The sequence below is a fragment of the Borostomias antarcticus genome (assembly GCF_949987555.1).
Source record: "Borostomias antarcticus genome assembly, chromosome: 27".
Taxonomy (NCBI): Eukaryota; Metazoa; Chordata; class Actinopteri; order Stomiiformes; family Stomiidae; genus Borostomias; species Borostomias antarcticus.
In genome coordinates, this window is record NC_140260.1 from 7,874,490 (window position 1) to 7,898,155 (window position 23,666).

At 48.2% G+C, this 23,666-nt stretch overlaps 1 protein-coding gene across 2 annotated transcripts; it reads right to left on the minus strand.

Annotated features, from left to right (window-relative positions):
- Positions 1-11,536: 11,536 nt before the first annotated feature.
- Positions 11,537-23,346, minus strand: rnmt (RNA (guanine-7-) methyltransferase). 2 transcript variants are annotated; one of them, XM_084459275.1, is made up of 11 exons: positions 23,289-23,346; positions 22,760-22,987; positions 21,994-22,129; positions 21,737-21,859; positions 21,341-21,456; positions 20,804-20,985; positions 20,176-20,340; positions 17,340-17,457; positions 13,365-13,463; positions 12,778-12,811; positions 11,537-11,879 (listed from the first exon to the last, which is right to left on the minus strand). In XM_084459275.1, the coding sequence occupies exons 2-11, from the start codon at positions 22,877-22,879 to the stop codon at positions 11,842-11,844; spliced, it is 1,131 nt and encodes a 376-aa protein (XP_084315401.1). In that variant the 5' UTR covers positions 22,880-22,987; positions 23,289-23,346; the 3' UTR covers positions 11,537-11,841. The 2 variants fall into 2 exon arrangements, with proteins under 2 accessions (XP_084315401.1, XP_084315402.1); XM_084459276.1 differs by having other exon boundaries at positions 23,258-23,309.
- Positions 23,347-23,666: the final 320 nt, after the last annotated feature.

A 23,666-nucleotide genomic window follows, 5' to 3' on the forward strand; every position in this document is an offset into this window, starting at 1 on the left:
CGCTTTCTCTGGAGAGACAACTCTGAGGACGAGATTGAGGTCTTCGTGGTCGTCAGGGTCAATATCGGCGATAAACCCACAGGATGTATTGCCCAAGTCGCCATGAGAGAGACGGCAAACCTTCCCCAGTTCACTGACATGGTCGAAGAACGCCGAGCTCTGACAGGACAGTTATGTGGATGACATCCTGACGTCGCACAATGACCTTGAGACCCTGGAAAGGATCACCAAAGGGTTGGAGGAAATCCTGAAAGCAGGAGGCTTCTTCCTCAAACCTTGGGTCCTGTCACACCAAAGTGGGAGGAGTGGAGTCCCTGCTGACACTAGCAGCAGCAAAACAACCGCACCCAGGACCTTGGTGCTGCCCAACCAGATGCAGGATGAGGAGAATAAAGCACTGGGAGTCGGCTACGAACCTGAGACGGATAAGCTTCGGGTACTGACTTCTATCAACTTCTCAAAGAAAAGAGGGAAAATGAGGACGGGACTTGATCTGAACGTGAAGGAGGTCAGAGAAGGCACCCCAAACCCCCTGACCCGGCGCATGCTGCTCAGTCAGATCGCTGGATTCTATGACCCTATCGGTCTCGCCTCACCAGCCAAACAGAAGGGAGTGATGCTAGTGAGAGAATCCTTTCAGGAAGCTGGCAAGGACAACCCATCCAAGGACACGTGGGACGTCCCACTCTCCCCAAGACTTCGGGAAGCCGCAATAACGCTCTTCGAAGAGTATGTGAGACTCGGCCAGGTCAGGTTCGAGAGAAACCTCACGCCACCTGGAGCCATAGGCCCCCCAATGGGTATCACTTTTTCGGATGGGAGCGAATCCTCCTATGGAGCCGTGCTCTACCTCCGGTTGAGAACCCAGAACGAAGTCGTCGTGAAGTTGGTGGAGTCTAAGGCTAAACTCACCCCCCTCGACCAAAAGGGAGATGTGATCAAGGCAGAGCTATGTGGTGCGGTCTTCGCTACCCGCCTGAAGAGGTATTTTGAGAAGCACTGCCACATTGAAGTCAAGCACTGGATTCACTTCGTGGACAGTCAAACGATCCTAGGAGCCATCCAAAAGGACAGTTACGGCTACCAAACCTTTTTCGCAAACCGAATCGGTGAAATTCAGAAAGCTGGACCAGTGGAAGATTGGAGGTGGATCGAAGGCAACCGAAACATCGCCGACATACTCACCAGGGGAGCGACCCCCAAGGAACTCGGCGAGGGGTCGGAGTGGCAGAAAGGCCCTGAGTTCCTGAGATGGCCGAAGACCAACTGGCCTATGAAGATGGCCAGCGAGATAACACCCTCTGTCGCTGAAGACATCGGAAAACTTCAGCGGAAAGCGTTCTCGGCAGTGGTCACCAGGGCCCAGTCAAAAGACATGACTGACCCCAGCGAGTCTGACATCAAGGCAGACGTCAAGGATGGAAGAGGCCTCCATGGCCCGTGGTTGCCAGAAGGCCCCGGTCCAACGTGAGCGGCAAGCAGACGGAGAAGACCCTGGGGCTTTGGACTTGTGCGCATTGTGGAGCCTCAACGGTTTAGTTCTCTGTCAAAGCTATGTGGAACCATTGCCTGGACTCGACGAGCCGCAGAGGCCTGGCTGAGAAGGAGACGCCAGGCTCTGGACCTACTAGAGTGGGAGGCAAACGGGTCCATGCTGTCTGCTGAGGAAAGATCAGAAGCCTTCCGAGACTTGGCCCTCGCAGCCCAGGACGGTGTTAAGTTCCACGACTCGACCCTGGACTGCTTGGTGGTCCACAGGGATGAGAAGACGGGACTCCTACTCTGTGGAGGCAGAGTCCAGTCCTGGAACGAAGACGGGACAGCTGTACCCTTAATTCCATTCCATTCGTGGCTAGCGACCCTACTGGCAAGAGAAGCCCACGAAGGGAACCACGAAGGCGTTGCTGCCACATTGCTGCACACAAGGAGGAAGGCATGGATAGTACAAGGTCGGAGGACAGTAAAGAAAACTGTTAACAACTGCTTCGCATGCCGTAAACGGAAAGGGAGGATGTGCCAGCAGATGATGAGTGACCTGCCGCCAGAGCGCTCACAGCGTGCTAACTATTCGAATACACATCACTCGATCTCTTTGGTCCCTTCGAAATCAAGGACGCCGTCAAGAAGAGAACGGGAAAGAAGGTCTGGGGCATAGTATTCTGTTGCATGGCATCAAGAGCAGTCCATGCAGATCTTGTTGACGACCAGTCGTCCGAAAGTTTCCTCCAAGCTTACTCTCGCTTCGTAGCATTAAGAGGCCATCCAAAGAGATTATGGTCAGACAGAGGAACTAACTTCATTGGAGCTAAACCTACTCTACGTGAACTGCACAGACATTTAGCTAGCTTACAGAAAGCATCAATAGAAAACGAAGCCACCAAAAATGGAACGGAGTGGGCATGGGACTTTCACCCGGCAGACGCACCTCATCGCAACGGGGCTGCGGAAGCTGCGGTTAAGCTCATAAAGAGAGCACTCACAAGCCTTGGAGGGACGATGGGCTCGCTCACCTGGGGAGAACTCCAAACCCTCTTCTACCAGGCGGCCAACCTAACAAATGAAAGACCGATTGATGCCAGGGCACAAGAACAAGAAGACTCTGTCGAGTATTTGACCCCCAACTCTCTACTCCTCGGACGAGCAGGATTAGGAGGAGATACAAGCGTGCTTGACTTGTGCACCCATCCCTGGCGCCGACTCAGGGCCATCCAGATCGGCGTGGATAGGTTCTGGGCGAAATGGAGTGAACTTGCCGGACCTAATCTATTCGTTCGGCCAAAATGGCATCGGACAGAAAGAAATGTTGAAATCAGCGACATCGTATGGATTGCCGACCAAAACGCCCTACGGGGGCAGTTCCGGCTCGGCCGGATCCAGGCGGTGTACCCAGACAAGAAAGGAATTGTAAGGGACGCAGACGTCAAGACGTGTGCCGGCCTCCCTGCCTCGCTGTCAGTCGGGCAACGGAAGAGGAACTCCCAGCTGCTGACGACCGTCATCCTGAGGAGAGACGTGAGGAGACTGGTGGTCCTCATCCCGGTGGAGGACCAGTGTCACCCTCCTAGGCCTGACACTGCCCTCGTCGGCTGACAACGTCCAACCCCCCTGGTTCTGTAGGCACTGCCTCAGGACGTCACCGCCCTACCCCTCTTTGGCTGGTTGGTATGTTTCTATGCTGCCTCCGCCACCATTTGCACCCAGTCTCACGAAGAAGGAAGATGAATGCACAACCCCATGACTAAACCCGACAGAACACTACACCTCTGTCAGGGGAGGTGCCCGAACACTGACATTGGCATCCTATTCTTCATGATCAGCAAGTAGGGCTGGACTTTGGGCTGGACTGTATGTTTAGAAAAAATAAAAAAATAAAACACTGGTGACTTGTGTCGTTGTGGTCTGTGACCTCCCTGAATCTTGTGATCAGTCGGTCAAGTGGGAGGTGTTGCGTTCACTAGGTCTCAGTTGGGAAGTGGGAGGTATTCAAGTCTCCGAGTCATTTAGTGGGTCTTAATACACTTATTCTGTTCTGTATGGGGACCTCATGTTTGTTTGCTTACCTGATTTGAAGCACGGGTAGCGGCCAGTGAAGGGTTAAAATCCATCCGGTTACCTGACAATTAGGCGGGGCTTCGGGTCACGACGTAGATATAAGCGGAAGAGACCTGAGTTTAGACACATCCTAGCGATTGTCAGGAGAGTCACGCGCCACCGGTTTATAACCTGTGGTAAACTTCGGCAGTGAATAAATGAACCAAACCACGAGTTATGACAACGCGTGCTCTTCTTGATACCCTTTTCAGTGGGGGAAAAACAATATAACCGAACAGAGAGTGTGGTAGTGCTCTGGTTCTAAGTGTGTGTGTGAGATAGAGAGAGTGTGGTAGTGCTCTGGTTCTAAGTGTGTGTGAGAGAGAGAGAGAGGGGTGGTGCCCTGGTTCTAAGTGTGTGTGAGAGAAAGGGGTGGTGCTCTTTCTAAGTATGTGTGTGTGTGAGTGTGAGATAGAGAGAGTGTGGTAGTGCTCTGGTTCTAAGTGTGTGTGAGAGAGAGAGAGGGGTGGTGCTCTGGTTCTAAGTGTGTGTGTGAGATAGAGAGAGAGAGGGGTGGTGCTCTGGTTCTAAGTGTGTGAGATAGAGAGAGAGAGGGGTGGTGCTCTGGTTCTAAGTGTGTGAGATAGAGAGAGAGAGGGGTGGTTCTCTGGTTCTAAGTGTGTGTGAGAGAGAGAGAGAGAGAGAGAGAGGGGTGGTGCTCTGGTTCTAAGTGTGTGTGTGTGAGAGAGAGAGAGAGAGAGAGAGAGAGAGAGAGAGAGAGAGAGAGAGAGAGAGAGAGAGAGAGAGAGAGAGAGAGAGAGAGAGAGGGGTGGTGCTCTGGTTCTAAGTGTGTGAGATAGAGAGAGAGAGAGAGGGGTGGTGCTCTGGTTCTAAGTGTGTGAGATAGAGAGAGAGAGAGAGAGAGAGGGGTGGTGCTCTGGTTCTAAGTGTGTGAGATAGAGAGAGAGAGAGAGAGGGGTGGTGCTCTGGTTCTAAGTGTGTGAGATAGAGAGAGAGGGGTGGTGCTCTGGTTCTAAGTGTGTGAGATAGAGAGAGAGAGGGGTGGTTCTCTGGTTCTAAGTGTGTGAGAGAGAGAGAGAGAGAGAGAGAGAGGGGTGGTGCTCTGGTTCTAAGTGTGTGAGATAGAGAGAGAGAGGGGTGGTGCTCTGGTTCTAAGTGTGTGAGAGAGAGAGAGAGAGAGAGGGGTGGTGCTCTGGTTCTAAGTGTGTGAGATAGAGAGGGGTGGTGCTCTGGTTCTAAGTGTGTGAGAAGGAGGGGTGGTGCTCTGGTTCTAGGTGTGTGAGATAGAGAGAGAGAGGGGTGGTGCTCTGGTTCTAAGTATGTGAGATAGAGAGGGGTGGTGCTCTGGTTCTAAGTGTGTGAGAAGGAGGGGTGGTGCTCTGGTTCTAGGTGTGTGAGATAGAGAGAGAGAGGGGTGGTGCTCTGGTTCTAAGTGTGTGAGATAGATAGAGAGAGGGGTGGTGCTCTGGTTCTAAGTGTGTGAGATAGAGAGAGAGAGGGGTGGTGCTCTTATTCTGAGTGTGTGAGATAGAGAGAGAGGGGTGGTTCTCTGGTTCTAAGTGTGTGAGAGATACTGTAGATAGAGAGGGGTGGTTCTTTGGTTCTAAGTGTGTGAGATAGAGAGAGAGAGGGGTGGTTCTCTGGTTCTAGGTGTGTGTGAGATACTGTAGATAGAGAGGGGTGGTTCTCTGGTTCTAAGTGTGTGAGATAGAGAGAGAGAGGGGTGATTCTCTGGTTCTAAGTGTGTGAGATACTGTAGATAGAGAGGGGTGGTTCTCTGGTTCTAAGTGTGTGTGAGATACTGTAGATAGAGAGGGGTGGTTCTCTGGTTCTAAGTGTGTGTGAGATACTGTAGATAGAGAGGGGTAGTGCTCTGTGGTCTATCCTATACATCCTATTACTATCCTCCACTCAGATACAGTTTGAACGTCCCTCTGGCTCTGACCAGGTGTGAAGGTAAGTGGGTGAGTTTTGGAGATGAATATTCCTGCTTTCCACAAACATCTCTAACCCAGTCGGACTCAGTTCGGAGGACAGAATAACCACAGCGTCATTTGATCAACTGGCGCTGCTCTAAACACAGAAAAACATAACAACCCATTTTTATTGTCATACAGTGGCTTTTGCACAGCCCACGGTGATGAGGCACACACAGCAGAGGAGTGTCCACCGATTACATTTTCTCTTCAGCGGGGTACATGCGGAGACAGGATGTTAATTTCAGGCCTCAACAGACGATTGTCTTTTCAATTTCAACCACCTACCCCCCCCCCCCCCCCCCCCCCTCCATGAGTGTTCTTCTCCAGACCCAGAGCTGTCTGTGCAGCCTGTTGGCATGCCAGGAAAACTGCCCTGTGAACGGATTCACGGTCTGTGTGTGAGTATGTTTTGTCAGTTCGATATTCTTTTTGAAAACGATGGCGGCGTGACTAGAATAGCGGTGTATTTTCTATTTCCGGAACATGAACAACAACAAGGAAAATGTCATACGAGAGAATTCAATTCTCTGTTCCTCTTTGAACCAGGCCAGGTCCAGCCTGGCTTATGTGCGTGGCTGGCTTGTTTCTGTTCAGGACTGGTAGGACGGATGCTAGTCATGCCACTGAAATAGCTGTGAATTGAAACGACATGAAATAATGTGTGATAAATAAAGATGGGTCTTGTCACCTGGACACATCAGTTCCAATGCTTCCAATGCTAATCCAGCACAATAAGAGCGGGATAGCCAGTTAGCTCATGAGCTCACAACAACTAGCAGCAGCTTCCATAACATTACATAATAGCAACTTCCATAACATTACATCATATTAATGGTAGCGATCAGTGGCTAAAGCACCGGGTCTTGAACCCCGGTCTCCCGGGTGGGAGTCCAATGCTTTCACCCAGGGGTCGAAATTAACTTTTTAACTCGCCAGCCAAATGTCTGGTAGATTAACATTTGTACCTGCCAAACCTTACCAGCCAAAAAATAACATTTATATAAAGCCTTTTTATGTCGCGTAGACATATTATAGTACATTTAATCTGCATAATAGCATGTTATGGTGGTGAATAAAAACAGTGGTCAGAGCAGATTCCTGGTGCCACAGTTCCACAGCACAGGTGGGGTTGTAGTCCCGTCCCCCACTGAAAATACTGATCTAGTGAGTAGCCAACCTATTGTTAAAGGAGTAGTAAAGGGAAAATGCATGTTTAGCCCCGTTTCAAGGTTACTTATGATCATATACAATGGTTCAGACAGCAGGAAGTCAGCCATCCAACAGGAAGTCAGCCATTTTGCTCTTAATGTGCCAATTTTTCCTTGTTTTTACCATTTCCATGCCTCGTACTTTAACAAACTCCTCCTACAGATTTCATCCGATCAACTTCATATTCGGTCAGCTTCATCTTAAGACCTTTGTGATCAAAAGTTATTGAAAAAAAAAAGTTACACCAAACACCCTTGCCGTGGCGCCCCGCCAAATTTTGACATTTCGCCATAAAACAGGAAGTCCTCATAACTCCTCCATACATTATCCAATTTGTCCGATATTTCTCACGCTTCATCAAGGTACCGTCCTGAACACATCTATGTGTCGGTATTGAGTCACGCTTAGAGCGCTACCTACTGGTGACAGGAAGTTTCTCTCAGTACTGGACACCAAAATAGCACACCCTTTAACGGCGCCGCACCCCGACACACGTGGGGTTCTGATAGGCTACTGTTTAGGTAGGATTTGAATTGAGAAGCTGTTTATCTAATTTCAATAACATCACAAAATATGTTGGGGATTTAAAGTGCCAAACCAGTACAGTACAGCCCATTAATACTCTGTGTGCTGCTCTCCTTAATGTAGAATGATGTGGTGACAGAACACAAAGAGAGAGAGGAGGCAGCAGACATGAGCAAGGGACCCAAGAGTTACAGGGAATGGGAATATCAGTCATCTTAATGTGCAGGATAACTACAGGGCAAATTCCTGTCTCAAAATTCGCTCTGCGTGCAAAAACATTTTCTCCACTCTCCAACTCTGCAGCCCCTTTCCACTATAACTAGGCTCCTGTGGACACCATCACATACTCTTGCTTTTATGACTTATTCTATCCACAAGGTACTAATAGAGAATAATCCATTCTTAAGGTAATTTGTGTAATTTTGGTACAACTTGCGTAATATATCTGTTGCTATGAAAAATCAAGGCTTGCCAATAGAATTATTAATCATAATTATAGAGAGAACTCCTGTGACACTTATAAAACATTGTACAAGCTAGATTGGCGGATACACATCCACAGACCTGGGCTTTGCATGAGGTTTCTGCACAGACTCCACACTGACTAGAGCTTGGTTGGTTTGAGTTGATGTTGACCATGGGGCAACCCATATGACTGCACACCCACCCAGAATAGTACAGTACAACCCAGCATTCAGCATTCCTCACAGACACCACAACCCTTGTTTTCTCCTTCAAATCTGCTTTGGACTTGCATATCCTCATTTCTCCTGAGTTGCATATCCTCATTTCTCCTGAGTTGCATATCCTCATTTCTCCTGAGTTGCATATCCTCATTTCTCCTGAGTTGCATATCCTCATTTCTTAGACTATTTTGATATTGTTTTTTATGCCCGAAATGGTATACTAATGGGTTACAATATTTATAGGTTTATAAAATATCTGGATTTTTGGTCTTTATTGAGTAATAACGTTATTTAAAAGATTTCTGATCACATTTTTGTAATAGAGGTATGTTCATAGCCCTGTAGTGAAAATAAAATAAATGTAATACCCCTATGCAAGGTCCAGCCTAAATATAATAATAATATAATATAAATATAATAAATGTGATCCCCCTATGCAAGGTCCAGCCTAAAATAAATAAATATAATAAATGTAATCCCCCTATGCAAGGTCCAGCCTAAAATAAATAAATATAATAAATGTAATCCCCCTATGCAAGGTCCAGCCTAAAATAAATAAATATAATAAATGTAATCCCCCTATGCAAGGTCCAGCCTAAAGGGCCCTGCTGGACTAAGGGTTCAGATTCTCATCCTGTAGGCTATGGCTAGTGAACTCTATAAGCCCGTAGCTACACTTCTTTAGTGAGTGTTATAATTTTTTTGTCAGATATGGAAACACACACACACACACACAGATGATTAGATTTTAGATGTTTTTAGGAGTCAAGGGTGTTGTTGACAGGAGCAGGGGTCACAAGAGGAAACATCAGATGTTTATGCCTTTGAGGCTTAAGCAGGGTTTTTCTTGCATTGAGGATTTTTTGGCGCCGCCATAAGAGATTTTAGCCAGAGCCAAAGGAAAATAACCGGTGCCAAAATGAAAAAATAAAAAATAAAAAAAATAAAGAGAATAAAAATAGCAATTAAAATCTCTCCAAATGTGTTTGATAACTTGTTTCAAGTGCATCCTATCCCTTTTTCTTGCATTGTCCATGGTTTGGACCACTAGCAATCGAGATAATTAATAGACAGGTTCAGTATCTTAAACATTCATTCATATCCATTTTGCGATTATGAAAAGTGAGCTCAGTCAGAACGACAGCAAAGAATATAGGCCTATATGCTGGTAGGCTACTGGCATAAAACTGAGGTTTCCCCCCCAAATTGTGTGCGCACCCCCCCCCCCAAAGACCCATTCTGAGCCAGGAAAATCCCTGCGTATTTCCCCTAGATTTTTTTGCAGGGGGGGGGGGGTTAGTGTTAGTGGGGTTAGTGAATTAGAGTTGTCGCGGGGCGGGCATGTATAGGCTTAATCACCTCCGGACCGACGTCGGACGCTTCCACTCATCGATGCACAGATGGGGCTTGGTATCCTAGCGAGTGTGGCGCCGAGGAACAAACCGCAGACCTCATCATCCAAGACGGTCCAATATATCGGACACCCAATGGAATGCGTGGCCTGGCGGTTGTGGATGACGAAACGGTGACATGGCTCCTGGAGGTGTGCCCTGATATATAGCCCGGGTGACCCCTCACCCAGGCTCGGGGTGGTAAAAGGATAGCCCCTAGGCCCCAAGCCTCACACCCGCCTCATCGACCCGCCTATCAACGAAGCCTTGCGCATCGTGACGGGATGCCTGCGTCCCACTCCTATGGTCAACCTTCCCATCCTTGCAGGCATCCAGCGCCTCCGCCGATAAACACCTTACTGTGCATGTCTATGACGACACTTGACACCATGTATCCGGGGCGGGTCGTTGATAGGCGGGTGTGAGCGCTGCGGCACCAAACCGGTGCACAGTATTCACTGGTTCACATTCTCTACGCTACGATCGGCTTGTTGGTGCCTGGCATAAAACTGAGGTTGTGTGCCTGGAATATTGTGTGCAATATGGCTGAATATTTATCAGATTTTGAGGATATAGAAGATGACTTGGAATATGATGGAAGCCGATCGTAGCTTAGAGAATGTGAGCTGCGAGTGTAGCCTACAGACAGAGAATAGCCAGTCTGCGCGCTGTGCGCATGCGTGCTGGCACAAGTGGGGAAGCTTTATTCTGTTTCTAAAGATCATATTACAGCGGCATGTGAAAACCACAACAAGCCCTCGCTCTATGGAAGCACAACTAGCGATTCATAAAAATAGATTGATGAAAACCGTTTCCTGGCAGAAAATACATTTTTTAGAAGCTGCATTCTCGGTGCCCCGTCCGCCGCCATTACATGGATATACTGGCTCGCGCTGGATTTTAAATTTCTTCTACAGGCCTCCGAATTACACCAGTTATCTCGGTCAGTCAAATGTCTTATAATATGCCGTTAATAAGGTCCAGGTTGTTGAAAAAGAGCCTTCTCCTTTAAGGCCTAGTCACACATCCCTAAAATAAATTGGTATTTTCCAATTGTTTTCAATTGACGGTAACCAGGTTTTTGGTCAAAGAATAATTTTGTTAACTTTCATTTGGAGATAGTCGTATACTTATTATGCTGTGTTCACACCGGGCGCGGCGAGAACATTCGAGTTTAACATGTTTTTGAATGATTTTTCAAGATGCCCATCCACATCCATTGTATGACCAAAACGGTGGTAGAGCAATTATCAACTTTCTCAAAAATGCTAGCTTTTTCAACGTTTTGATCTGAACCATTGTATATGATCATAAGTAACCTTAAAACAGGGCTAAACATGCATTTTCCCTTTACTACTCTTTTAAATGTAGGCTATTCATGTTTGGCTGCAAGCTATTCCATTAAAGAAAGTCAGACAATTCACAACATAAATAGCCCATTTTATTTCTGAGATTTCAGGGTTTTGTTAATCTCGTTCAAGCCCCATCTCTCTCAGGCAGGAACGGGCCTTGAGTGGGATCCAGCCGCCTCTGTATAACAATGTTTTTGATTGGTCGACGGGGGGGCACAGCAGGGTTTCATTATGAGCGCTGTAACACGCTTTTTGGTGGCGAGTTTCAAATCGGACCATTTTCTCGTCACCTTCATATAAAACGATTGGGACATGAGCAACCATGATACTATATTATACAGGCCATAGCCCACTGTCATGTAAAGATGTAGGATAAATTACAAATCCACACTTCTGTTGGAGTTCTATCGGCCACAGAAACGCTGTTCACCACAGCAGTGATTTCTCTCCATAACACATTTTTCCTGCTTCCTTTGATGCCACTTTTGAGGCCACCAAACAGCACCAGCTGGTTAGACTGCACTTGAGGTTAAAACCTCTATTTCAGCCTCAGAGAAGTGTCTCTTTTTGGTCGTATTCCGCTTGTCCATGTCGTGAACTCTAGGGGCGCGGCCTCTGAACCCTGAATATATAGGGGCGTCACGGGCGTGATATTCTAATTACAATAGTTTCCATCCGCCACATTTATCAACGCCCGATCATTCGTACGATGTGATTGGTGGCATACAATTGTTTGATAGATCACACGCGGACGCTGTCGTACCATCGTTTGTGCGATGGAATGTGCAATAGAATGTGCTCTGTTTGATAAAAGAGGGCCAGTATGTTTACATCTCCAACTCTTAAACACAGTCACAACATTTTAATCCAATACTTTCAACAGGGAACACAGACAGACTAAATTCATGGTCCTATTACATAATAGTCCGTGTTGGTACTGTTCAATGAGCTGCCAGGTGAGCAGCAAGTCTCTCCTCACATCCACATACACGTGTGTGTCATGACATCACCCCCCTCCCACGCCACAAACAAAACACAGAACACCCACAAAAGAAAGTGATGAAAAACAGAAGTGTGGTCGGGAGGGGAACGGTCCTCTCGGTAGAAAGCTGGACAGCGTTCACTCACTCCTGGCAAAGGTTCATGATCAGGACATCTTCTCAAACGCAAACACCAAGTATATACCTAGAGGAGGGAGAGAGAGAAAGAGGGGGAGAAAGAGGGGGAGAGAGGGGGAGGAGAGAGAGGGGGGGGGAGAGAGAGGGAGGGAGGGAGGGAGTGAGAGGGGGGGGGGGGAGGGGGAGGGGATGGGCGGGGGAGGGGATGGGGATGGGCGGGGGGGGGGGAGGGGGAGAGAGAGGGAGGGAGAGAGAGGGAGTGAGAGGGGGGGGGAGAGGGAGAGAGGGAGAGAGAGGGAGTGAGAGGGGGGGGGGAGAGGGAGAGAGAGGGAGGGAGAGAGAGGGGGGGGGGGAGAGGGAGAGAGAGGGAGTGAGAGGGGGGGGAGAGAGAGGGAGGGAGAGAGGAGGGAGAGAGAGGGAGGTAGAGAGAGAGAGGGAGAGGGGGGGGGGGAGAGAGGGAGAGAGAGGGAGGGAGGGAGAGAGAAGGGAAAAGAACAGAAAGAGAGCGAGAGGGGGAGAGAACATAGACTAAATTAAATCAAATTCTAATGGATTTAATCAGAATAAGGAACATTATCAGCCAGGGTTGAGGGGGCGTGGCCGGGCCATGGCGGTGGGGGGGCGTGGCATAGACATGACCAGAACACAAGACATGACCAAAAATGGCTTTTCTCCCCACAGCCAATCAGACATGGCGATTATCAGCATTCCCAGAATGACTGGCTCAAAGTTCCCAGACTACCTGATGGAGTCTGTGTGATGGTCTACAGTAGACTGTCTGGGAATGGGACCATGCATGAATGACAGCAGCTCACTAACTACACTGATAACACTGATTTTCCAGTTTCTTCTTTCAGTCCTCGTGAGTCGTGACTAGAAACACGCTCACTCACACACACACACACGCACGCATACACACACGACATGCACACACACGACATGCACAATGTCATATAAAAACATACTTGTAGCCTCCCACTCCGACTTGCTCAATGTGCCCTGTAGACAGAGAGAGATTAGATTAGTTACACAAACACACACACTCACACACACTCTACGTACAGAGTTGTAGTAAAGGGCATTGCGGAGGCTAATGTTTGTATGCGTGTATTCAGCTGGGGAACATGTCTCCGGGTCACTGTGTCCACATCCTGGTCTCAGAAGGCCCTGCTGGTCTCAGAGAAGGCCCTGCTGGTCTCAGAAGGCCCTGCTGGTCTCAGAAGGCCCTGCTGGTCTCAGAGAAGGCCCTGCTGGTCTCAGAGAAGGCCCTGCTGGTCCCAGAGAAGGCCCTGCTGGTCCAGAGAAGGCCCTGCTGGTCTCAGAAGGCCCTGCTGGTCTCAGAAGGCCCTGCTGGTCTCAGATAAGGCCCTGCTGGTCTCAGAGAAGGCCCTGCTGGTCTAAGAGAAGGCCCTGCTGGTCTCAGAAGGCCCTGCTGGTCCCAGAGAAGGCCCTGCTGGTCCCAGAGAAGGCCCTGCTGGTCTCAGAAGGCCCTGCTGGTCTCAGAAGGCCCTGCTGGTCTCAGAAGGCCCTGCTGGTCTCAGACGGTACTCACCAGTGGCAGCCGGGCCCCCGGTGTCTCTGAGCGTGTCCGGGCGTGCTCGTACTCCACGCCGTCTGACGACTCCTTGGACCGGTCTTCTACTGGGTAGGGCTGAGAAGGACACACACACATCATCAACACCCTATAGACTGGGTGGATACAGACACAGCAAGTGTCAGTGTGAGAGAGAGAGAGAGAGAGAGAGAGAGAGAGAGGGATATTCAGAGAGAGAGAGAGGGATATTCAGAGAGGGATATTCAGAGAGAGAGAGAGAGAGGGATATTGAGAGAGAAAGGGATATTCAGAGAGAGAGAGAGAGGGATATTGAGAGAGAAAGGGATATTAAGAGAGGGATATTCAGAGAGAGAGAGAGAGAGGGATATTCAGAGAGAGGGATATTCAGAGAGAGAGAGGGAGAGATATTGAGAGAGAAAGGGATATTAAGAGAGAGAGAGGGATATTCAGAGAGAGAGAGAGGGGGATATTGAGAGAGAGAGTGATATTCAGAGAGAGAGAGAGAGAGAGAGAGAGAGGGATATTCAGAGAGAGAGAGGGATATTCAGAGAGAGAGAGAGAGAGAGGGATATTCAGAGAGAGAGGGATATTCAGAGAGAGAGAGAGAGAGAGAGATATTCAGAGAGAGAGAGAGAGAGAGAGAGGGGGATATTCAGAGAGAGAGAGAGAGAGAGAGATATTCAGAGAGAGAGAGAGAGAGAGAGAGGGGGATATTCAGAGAGAGAGAGAGGGGGATATTCAGAGAGAGAGAGGGATATTCAGAGAGAGAGAGAGAGAGGGATATTCAGAGAGAGAGGGATATTCAGAGAGAGAGAGAGAGGGATATTCAGAGAGAGAGAGAGAGAGAGAGAGGGGGATATTCAGAGAGGGATATTCAGAGAGAGAGAGGGATATTCAGAGAGAGAGAGAGGGGGATATTCAGAGAGAGAGAGGGATATTCAGAGAGAGAGAGAGAGAGGGATATTCAGAGAGAGAGAGAGAGAGAGGGATATTCAGAGAGAGAGAGGGATATTCAGAGAGAGAGAGAGGGATATTCAGAGAGAGAGAGAGAGGGATATTCAGAGAGAGAGAGAGAGAGAGAGAGGGATATTCAGAGAGAGAGAGAGAGATATTCAGAGAGAGAGAGAGGGATATTCAGAGAGAGAGAGAGAGAGGGATATTCAGAGAGAGAGAGAGAGAGGGATATTCAGAGAGAGAGAGAGGGATATTCAGAGAGAGAGAGAGAGAGAGAGAGGGATATTCAGAGAGAGAGAGAGAGAGAGGGATATTCAGAGAGAGAGAGGGATATTCAGAGAGATATTCAGAGAGAGAGAGAGAGGGATATTCAGAGAGAGAGGGATATTCAGAGAGAGAGAGGGATATTCAGAGAGAGAGGGATATTCAGAGAGAGAGAGAGAGAGATATTCAGAGAGATATTCAGAGAGAGAGGGATATTCAGAGAGAGAGGGATATTCAGAGAGAGAGGGATATTCAGAGAGAGGGATATTCAGAGAGAGAGAGAGGGATATTCAGGGAGAGAGAGAGGGATATTCAGATAGAGAGAGAGGGATATTCAGAGAGATATTCAGAGAGAGAGAGAGAGGGATATTCAGAGAGATATTCAGAGAGAGAGAGAGAGATATTGAGAGAGAGAGGGATATTCAGAGAGAGGGATATTCAGAGAGAGAGGGATATTCAGAGAGATATTCAGAGAGAGAGAGAGGGATATTCAGAGAGATATTCAGAGAGAGAGAGAGGGATATTCAGAGAGATATTCAGAGAGAGAGAGAGGGATATTCAGAGAGATATTCAGAGAGAGAGAGAGAGGGATATTCAGAGAGAGAGGGATATTGAGAGAGAGAGAGAGGGATATTCAGAGAGAGAGGGATATTCAGAGAGAGAGAGAGGGATATTCAGAGAGAGAGAGGGATATTCAGAGAGAGAGGGATATTCTGAGAGAGATATTCAGAGAGAGCGTAAGGGATATTATGTCTATCACTCAGTGCATCCCTATAATATACTGTAGTGTAGTATAGTAAAGTCTCCTATGGCAGTGTAGTGTACTGTAGTATAGTATTGTAGTGTAGTATAGTAAAGTCTCCTATGGCAGTGTAGTGTACTGTAGTATAGTATTGTAGTGTAGTATAGTAAAGTCTTCTATGGCAGTGTAGTGTACTGTAGTATAGTATTGTAGTGTAGTATAGTAAAGTCTCCTATGGCAGTGTAGTGTACTGTAGTATAGTATTGTAGTGTAGTGTAGTAAAGTCTCCTATAGCAGTGTAGTGTACTGTAGTATAGTATTGTAGTGTAGTATAGTAAAGTCTCCTATGGCAGTGTAGTGTACTGTAGTATAGTATTGTAGTATAGTTAAGTCTCCTATGGCAGTGTAGTGTACTGTAGTATAGTATTGTAGTGTAGTATAGTAAAGTCTTCTATGGCAGTGTAGTCTACTGTAGTATAGTATTGTAGTGTAGTATAGTAAAGTATTCTATGGCAGTGTAGTGTACTGTAGTATAGTATTGTAGTGTAGTATAGTAAAGTCTCCTATGGCAGTGTAGTGTACTGTAGTATAGTAAAGTCTTCTATGGCAGTGTAGTGTACTGTAGTATTGTAGTGTAGTATAGTAAAGTCTCCTATGGCAGTGTAGTGTACTGTAGTATAGTATTGTAGTGTAGTATAGTAAAGTCTCCTATGGCAGTGTAGTGTACTGTAGTATAGTATTGTAGTGTAGTATAGTAAAGTATCCTATGGCAGTGTAGTGTACTGTAGTATAGTATTGTAGTGTAGTATAGTAAAGTATCCTATGGCAGTGTAGTGTACTGTAGTATAGTATTGTAGTGTAGTATAGTAAAGTCTTCTATGGCAGTGTAGTGTACTGTAGTATAGTATTGTAGTGTAGTATAGTAAAGTCTCCTATGGCAGTGTAGTGTACTGTAGTATAGTATTGTAGTGTAGTATAGTAAAGTATTCTATGGCAGTGTAGTGTACTGTAGTATAGTATTGTAGTGTAGTATAGTAAAGTCTTCTATGGCAGTGTAGTGTACTGTAGTATAGTATTGTAGTGTAGTATAGTAAAGTCTTCTATGGCAGTGTAGTGTACTGTAGTATAGTATTGTAGTGTAGTATAGTAAAGTCTTCTATGGCAGTGTAGTGTACTGTAGTATAGTATTGTAGTGTAGTATTGTAATCTCCTATGGCAGTGTAGTGTAGTGTAGTCTAGTGTAGTCTTGTATAGTGTAGTGGAGTGTAGTAGTCTAGTGTAGTCTTGTATAGTGTAGTGGAGTGTAGTAGTATAGTGTAGTATTGTATAGTGGAGTGTAGTAGTCTAGTGTAGTCTTGTATAGTGTAGTGTAGTAGTCTAGTGTAGTCTTGTATAGTGTAGTGGAGTGTAGTAGTATAGTGTAGTCTTGTATAGTGGAGTGTAGTAGTCTAGTGTAGTCTTGTATAGTGTAGTGTAGTGTAGTCTTGTATAGTATAGTGTAGTGTAGTCTTGTATAGTGTAGTGTAGTAGTCTAGTGTAGTCTTGTATAGTGGAGTGTAGTAGTCTAGTGTAGTCTACCTCCAGAGCATGCATCCTCTGCATCAGGCTCTTGTAGTGTAGTGGAGTGTAGTAGTCTAGTGTAGTCTACCTCCAGAGCATGCATCCTCTGCATCAGGCTCTTGTAGTGTAGTGGAGTGTAGTAGTCTAGTGTAGTGTAGTCTTGTATAGTGTAGTGGAGTGTAGTAGTCTAGTGTAGTGTAGTCTTGTATAGTGTAGTGGAGTGTAGTAGTCTAGTGTAGTCTTGTATAGTGTAGTGGAGTGTAGTAGTCTAGTGTAGTCTTGTATAGTGTAGTGGAGTGTAGTAGTCTAGTGTAGTCTTGTATAGTGGAGTGTAGTAGTCTAGTGTAGTCTTGTGTAGTGGAGTGTAGTAGTCTAGTGTAGTCTTGTATAGTGTAGTAGTCTAGTATAGTCTAGTGTAGTCTTGTATAGTGTAGTAGTCTAGTGTAGTCTACCTCCAGAGCATGCATCCTCTGCATCAGGCTCTTGTGCTGCTCGTCTGTGACGTGCTCCTGGAAGAACTCGGAGAAGGTCTTCTTGAACACCAGACGCATGTTGTACTTCTTAGCCATCCTGCCAAGTACACACAGCCCAGTCAGACAAGCACACACAGCCCAGTCAGACAAGCACACACAGCCCAGTCAGACAAGCACACTCAGCCCAGTCAGACAAGCACACTCAGCCCAGTCAGACAAGCACACACACCCAGTCAGACAAGCACACACAGCCCAGTCAGACAAGCACACACAGCCCAGTCAGACAAGCACACACAGCCCAGTCAGACAAGCACACACAGGCCAGTCAGACAAGTACACACAGCCCAGTCAGACAAGCACACACAGCCCAGTCAGACAAGCACACTCAGCCCAGTCAGTCAAGCACACTCAGCCCAGTCAGACAAGCACACTCAGCCCAGTCAGACAAGCACACTCAGCCCAGTCAGACAAGCACACAGCCCAGTCAGACAAGCACACAACCAACCAGCTCTCTCTTTACAAGCATGTCAGTCAGGGACACACAAGCATTTTTCTATATCTGCTGGGTCTTTTGTAAGAGGCAGCATTTGTTTGCAAGTCACATACGCCATTTAGTGGTGGGGACTGTGAAGTGAATGATAAGTGAAGATCCAGGCCACATGGAGACCGGGGTGAGGAGCGTTTACAGGGTGGGTGTTTAAGCCAGAGCAGCCCCAGATCTCTGAACCCTGGAGACCGGGGTGAGGAGCGTTTACAGGGTGGGTGTTTAAGCCAGAGCAGCCCCCAGACCTCTGAACCCTGGAGACCGGGGTGAGGAGCGTTTACAGGGTAGGTGTTTAAGCCAGAGCAGCCCCCAGACCTCTGAACCCTGGAGACCGGGGTGAGGAGCGTTTACAGGGTGGGTGTTTAAGCCAGAGCAGCCCCCAGACCTCTGAACCCTGGATTTTAGTTTGCTATTCTTGCACTTTGCCTTCAGCACTAGATTAGTGTTTCCTGTGGAACGGACCTCTTGGTGTGGTGCTACCAAGCTGAAGACTAAATAGGGAGGATTTCTATACCAAAGCGGTGGGTCTGGGACACGATTTTTCCTCCCCCAGAAAAAAAAAGTTTCAGAGACCTAGTTTCCTGTATTCTGGTGACTTTTAAAGAATGAACATAACAAAATCGTGAAACATATAATTGAAAAGTATTCTGAAACGGCATGTTTAGCCTACATGAAATATGCTTTCTTTAATTTTGAGTTATGGGGTGAGAATAATAGATAGAATGTTTTATTTAATAAAAAATAAAAAAATGTTTGATGCCCATTGATGCTTAACTGCATACTCATTCCTTCTAAATCATCACTCTTTCTAATCTCTCATCCTGCCCTGTCCCCTTCCTTCTCCTCTCTCTTCTCCTGCTCTCCTCTCAACCACCTCTATCCTCTCCTCTCTCACCTGTCCCCTTCCTTCTCCTCTCTCTTCTCCTGCTCTCCTCTCAACAACCTCTATCCTCTCCTCTCTCACCTGTCCCCTTCCTTCTCCTCTCTCTTCTCCTGCTCTCCTCTCAACAACCTCTATCCTCTCCTCTCTCACCTGTCCTCTTCCTTCTCCTCTCTCTTCTCCTGCTCTCCTCTCAACACCCTCTATCCTCTCCTCTCTCACCTGTCCCCTTCCTTCTCCTCTCTCTTCTCCTGCTCTCCTCTCAACAACCTCTATCCTCTCCTCTCACCTGTCCCCTTCCTTCTCCTCTCTCTTCTCCTGCTCTCCTCTCAACACCCTCTATCCTCTCCTCTCTCACCTGTCCCATTCCTTATCCTCTCTTCTCTCTTCTCCTGCTCTCCTCTCAACAACCTCTATCCTCTCCTCTCACCTGTCCCCTTCCTTCTCCTCTCTCTTCTCCTGCTCTCCTCTCAACAACCTCTATCCTCTCCTCTCTCACCTGTCTCCTTCCTTCTCCTCTCTCTTCTCCTGCTCTCCTCTCAACCACCTCTATCCTCTCCTCTCACCTGTCCCCTTCCTTCTCCTCTCTCTTCTCCTGCTCTCCTCTCAACAACCTCTATCCTCTCCTCTCTCACCTGTCCCCTTCCTTCTCCTCTCTCTTCTCCTGCTCTCCTCTCAACCACCTCTATCCTCTCCTCTCACCTGTCCCCTTCCTTCTCCTCTCTCTTCTCCTGCTCTCCTCTCAACCACCTCTATCCTCTCCTCTCTCACCTGTCCCCTTCCTTCTCCTCTCTCTTCTCCTGCTCTCCTCTCAACACCCTCTATCCTCTCCTCTCTCACCTGTCTCCTTCCTTCTCCTCTCTCTTCTCCTGCTCTCCTCTCAACTACCTCTATCCTCTCCTCTCACCTGTCCCCTTCCTTCTCCTCTCTCTTCTCCTGCTCTCCTCTCAACAACCTCTATCCTCTCCTCTCACCTGTCCCCTTCCTTCTCCTCTCTCTTCTCCTGCTCTCCTCTCAACAACCTCTATCCTCTCCTCTCTCATCTGTCCCTCCACTCTGTGCTGGTCCTGTCTTCTTCTACCACAATCACTGCCTTTTTTACATAGCTTACATAAACAATACGCAAGATTAGGCTACGCTTAACTGATATTTCTTTGCATTTGCCGTTGCTTTGACTGGCACTTTTAGGTGGCTGGAGGAACATTAATGCAAGCTAGCGTCGTAATGTAACGTAATGTGTCTGGGGGCAATTAAGACGTCATGGGGCAGTTGTTTGTGGCAGTTATGGGCATTACGGGGTAGATGTTTGGGGCTGCTTGGCGGTAAGTGGGTGGAGCTTATTAGGACCCTCGGCTTAGACAAACGATAAAAGATCTGGCGGAACAACTCACTCCTCAAACAGGGGGAAGTAGACGAGGAACTCGGGCACGTTGACCACGCCCTCCAGGTTGAAGTGGTACTGGCAGCCGAACAGCGGGTACTCCCCTTTCTTCAGGAACGACACGCTGAACACCTCGTTACCGAACGTGCTGGTCGGGGACTCCTCCACGCGCTTCCTGTAAGGGCGCGGCTGGTCACTGGAGGGAGCTAACGGCTAACGGCTAACACTGCATTCCATTTGTATCGGAGCTCCGGATTCGGCGCCCAGGATGACATATCCCAGTTAAATGCGTTCCAGAAACAAAAAGGCGAGAAAACGCAGAAAAGCCCACTGGCCAAGTTAGCCATTGTTAGCAATACCAGGTGATAACAGCACACTACGCGCCATAGCAACTATAGCAACATTGCACTGTGTGTACGACTGATTCAATGACACAAATAAGACTGAAGCGCTAATAAACGGTCTTATTACAGCTTTCACTTTGTTTACGAAAAGAGCAGCCATCTCGATTTTGACGTCAGCAGCTGAAACGAGTTCGGGTTCCGATACAAATGGAATGCAGCATGATTTTCACAGACACACACACACAGACACACACACACACACACACACACACACACACACGTGTCCTTCCTTACACCAGCTCGTAAGCGTCGGGGGTGGTGCCGATGAAGAAGCCCCCCGGGCGGAGCTGTTCGCAGGCGTTCCTCAGCATCATGTCGGCCTGCTGCTGCGTCTCGAACGAGTAGTGGTACACGAACTGGCAGCTGACCACGTCGAAGCTCATCTGCGGGTCCCGCAGCCTCTCGGACAGCACCTCCTGGTGGGGGGAGCGGGGCGTGACACCAGGGTTAGAGGGGGAGGAGCTAAGTACATTTCCTTTATATAGCATCTTTTACAGAACAAGTTCTTCACATGTCATCAAATCATTAAAAACAATGGTAAAAAAAAAAAAACTAACATAAAAAACATGAAGACAGATAAAAAGACACAGGAGGCTAGAGAAAAAGATGGGTTTTCAGCTGCGTCAACAGAGGCCACAGAAAGAAGGTTCCACAGCTTAGGAGCTACGACTCCGAAGGCTCGGTCACCTTTAGTGAGAGGGAGAGGGAGGAGAGGAGAGGGGGAGGGGGAGGAGGAGAGGAGGAGGAGGGGGAGGAGGAGAGGTGTTGTACCTTGGTGCAGTCTGCTGCTATGAACTCCGCAGAGAAGATTCTCTCGTGGGGGCTGCCCCTCCTCTTCATGTCGTCATAGCGATTCTGACACTGCTCCACCGATACCGCAGCAATGTCTGTCAAACGCAACATAACACCACCCTGAAGACACATCCCATAATAACCTTCAGCCCTCTCGTTCCCTATCCCATAGCCTTCAGCCCTCTCGTTCTTTGCACCATTTGGATGCATGATATCATAGTCCTGTGACTGCACACACCAGGTGGCTGCTGGGTATTGTAGTCCGGTAGTACTGTACCTGCACACACCAGGTTGCTGCTGGGTATTGTAGTTCGCTAGTACTGTACCTGCACATACCAGGTGGCTGCTGGGTATTGTAGTCCGGAAGTACTGTACCTGCACACACCAGGTGGCTGATGCGTCCCTTCCTCCACTTGAGCAGGTCTCCTCCCTTCCCACAGCCCAGGTCCAGAACACTCACATCCCTCCGGCTCTGACGCACCCGGTCCACCATCTCACCTGGGGGGGGGGGGGGAGAGAAAAGGTTGACGGTTCGCTCGCACGCACGCACGACTGGTTGGCCGCCATCTCACCAATCAGGACCCTCTCTCACCAATCAGGACCCTCTCTCACCAATCAGGACCCTCTCTCACCAATCAGGACGCTCTTGAGCCAGTTGTTGAAGTTCCTCATGTAGACGATCCTGCTCTGGCTCCGCGCGGCCAGGCCGGTCTCCGGCTGGCTGTTGTAATGACTGGCCACCCTCCTACTGTGGCCCTCCTCCATCAGCTGTGGGAAGGGGGGGGGGAGGGAGAAAGAGTGGGGGGGGGGAGTGAGAAAGAGAGAGATGGGAGGGGGGAGGGAAGGAGAATGAGAGAGAGAGAGGGAGGGGGGAGAGAGAGAGAGAGGGAGGGAGGGGGGGAGGGAGAGAGGGAGGGAGGGGGGGAGGGAGAGAGAGAGGGAGGGAGGAGGGATGAGAGGGAGAGAGAGGGAGGGAGGGGTGAGAGGGAGAGAGAGGGAGGGAGGGATGAGAGGGAGAGAGAGGGAGGGAGGGATGAGAGGGAGAGAGAGGGAGGGAGGAGGGATGAGAGGGAGAGAGGGAGGGAGGAGGGATGAGAGGGAGAGAGAGGGAGGGAGGAGGGATGAGAGGGAGAGAGAGGGAGGGAGGAGGGATGAGAGGGAGAGAGAGGGAGGGAGGAGGGATGAGAGAGGGAGGGAGGAGGGATGAGAGGGATGAGAGAGGGAGGGAGGAGGGATGAGAGAGGGATGAGAGAGGGAGGGAGGAGGGATGAGAGAGGGAGGGAGGAGGGATGAGAGGGAAGTTTAACGAAAGAAATCTTGTCTATTCAAAAACCCTCACCATGGAAACAGAGAGAAAGTGTGGTCCTTTAAAGATCAGACCTGTCCCATGATGCTCACCCTCTTCTTGCTCGGTGATTCTCCCTCCTCCTCCTCCTGCTTCCTCCTCGTCTTCTGGGTGGGTCCTGCGTCTCTGTCTCCTCCTATTTCCTCCTCTCCTCCCACGGTCTGACCTTCCATCCCAGCTAGCTAGTTAGCACCCCAGAGGGCAGAATCCACTTGGGTCCAAAGGGAAGTTCCGCAGCTGATAAGCTTTCTGTGTTGATATTCAGCTTCGTCAAGGCTTCACTGCAAGATGAAGAGACCACATTCACTCTGATTTGAAGTTCTGCAGGCTTGCTGGTCCTGTGTTAGTGATATGTAACCCGTCTTGCTTAGCTAGCACAGTGAGAGAGCTAAGCTAATGGCAGCTAGCTGACGGTATCATGCATTAGGGCAAGCTAGCAAGCATCGGGCGGGACACAACACACACAAGTCGATAGTTTTCTAGCCAGCTATAAAATATAACTATCATTTAATTGAACATGACAGGAAACCATCGAGAGGCTTAGGGTTAACCTTGTTACCAAGCACAACACACGCCACTCACTTGAGTTTTCCGCCTTTACCCAGCTAGCAGGAGCCCAAACGCACCACACGCATATCCGGTATTAGCAAGGGATTTCAAAATAAAGGTCACGCAAACACTTTTGTTATTAGGTGGGCTAGCTTGTAGAAGCTAGCCCAACTTGTGATATTCCCACTATTTCTTTCTTTCTTTCTTTATTAGGTGGGCTAGCTTGTAGAAGCTAGCCCAACTTGTGATATTCCCACTATTTCTTTATTAGTGTGAATGCTGCAAGCATTCACACTATTGTTATCCAGTTCTTTATTTTTTTTTTATTTTTTTTTTACTTCTTCTTCCGTACGTTTTTTGGCTCTCTGTAGCTCCTTCATACTTTGAGCCACTTAAACCATTCAAGTATCA

Bases quoted from the DNA above. Each gene is read 5' to 3' on its own strand.
- rnmt (XM_084459275.1), bottom strand. From the start codon at position 22,879: ATGGAAGGTCAGACCGTGGGAGGAGAGGAGGAAATAGGAGGAGACAGA. The intron at 21,860-21,993 runs GTGAGAGAGGGT...CCCCCCCCCCAG, and splicing joins GCTCAAGAGCGTCCTGATTG to GTGAGATGGTGGACCGGGTG. The intron at 11,880-12,777 runs GTATGTTTTTAT...TCCCTCCTCTAG, and splicing joins GTCGGAGTGGGAGGCTACAA to GTATATACTTGGTGTTTGCG.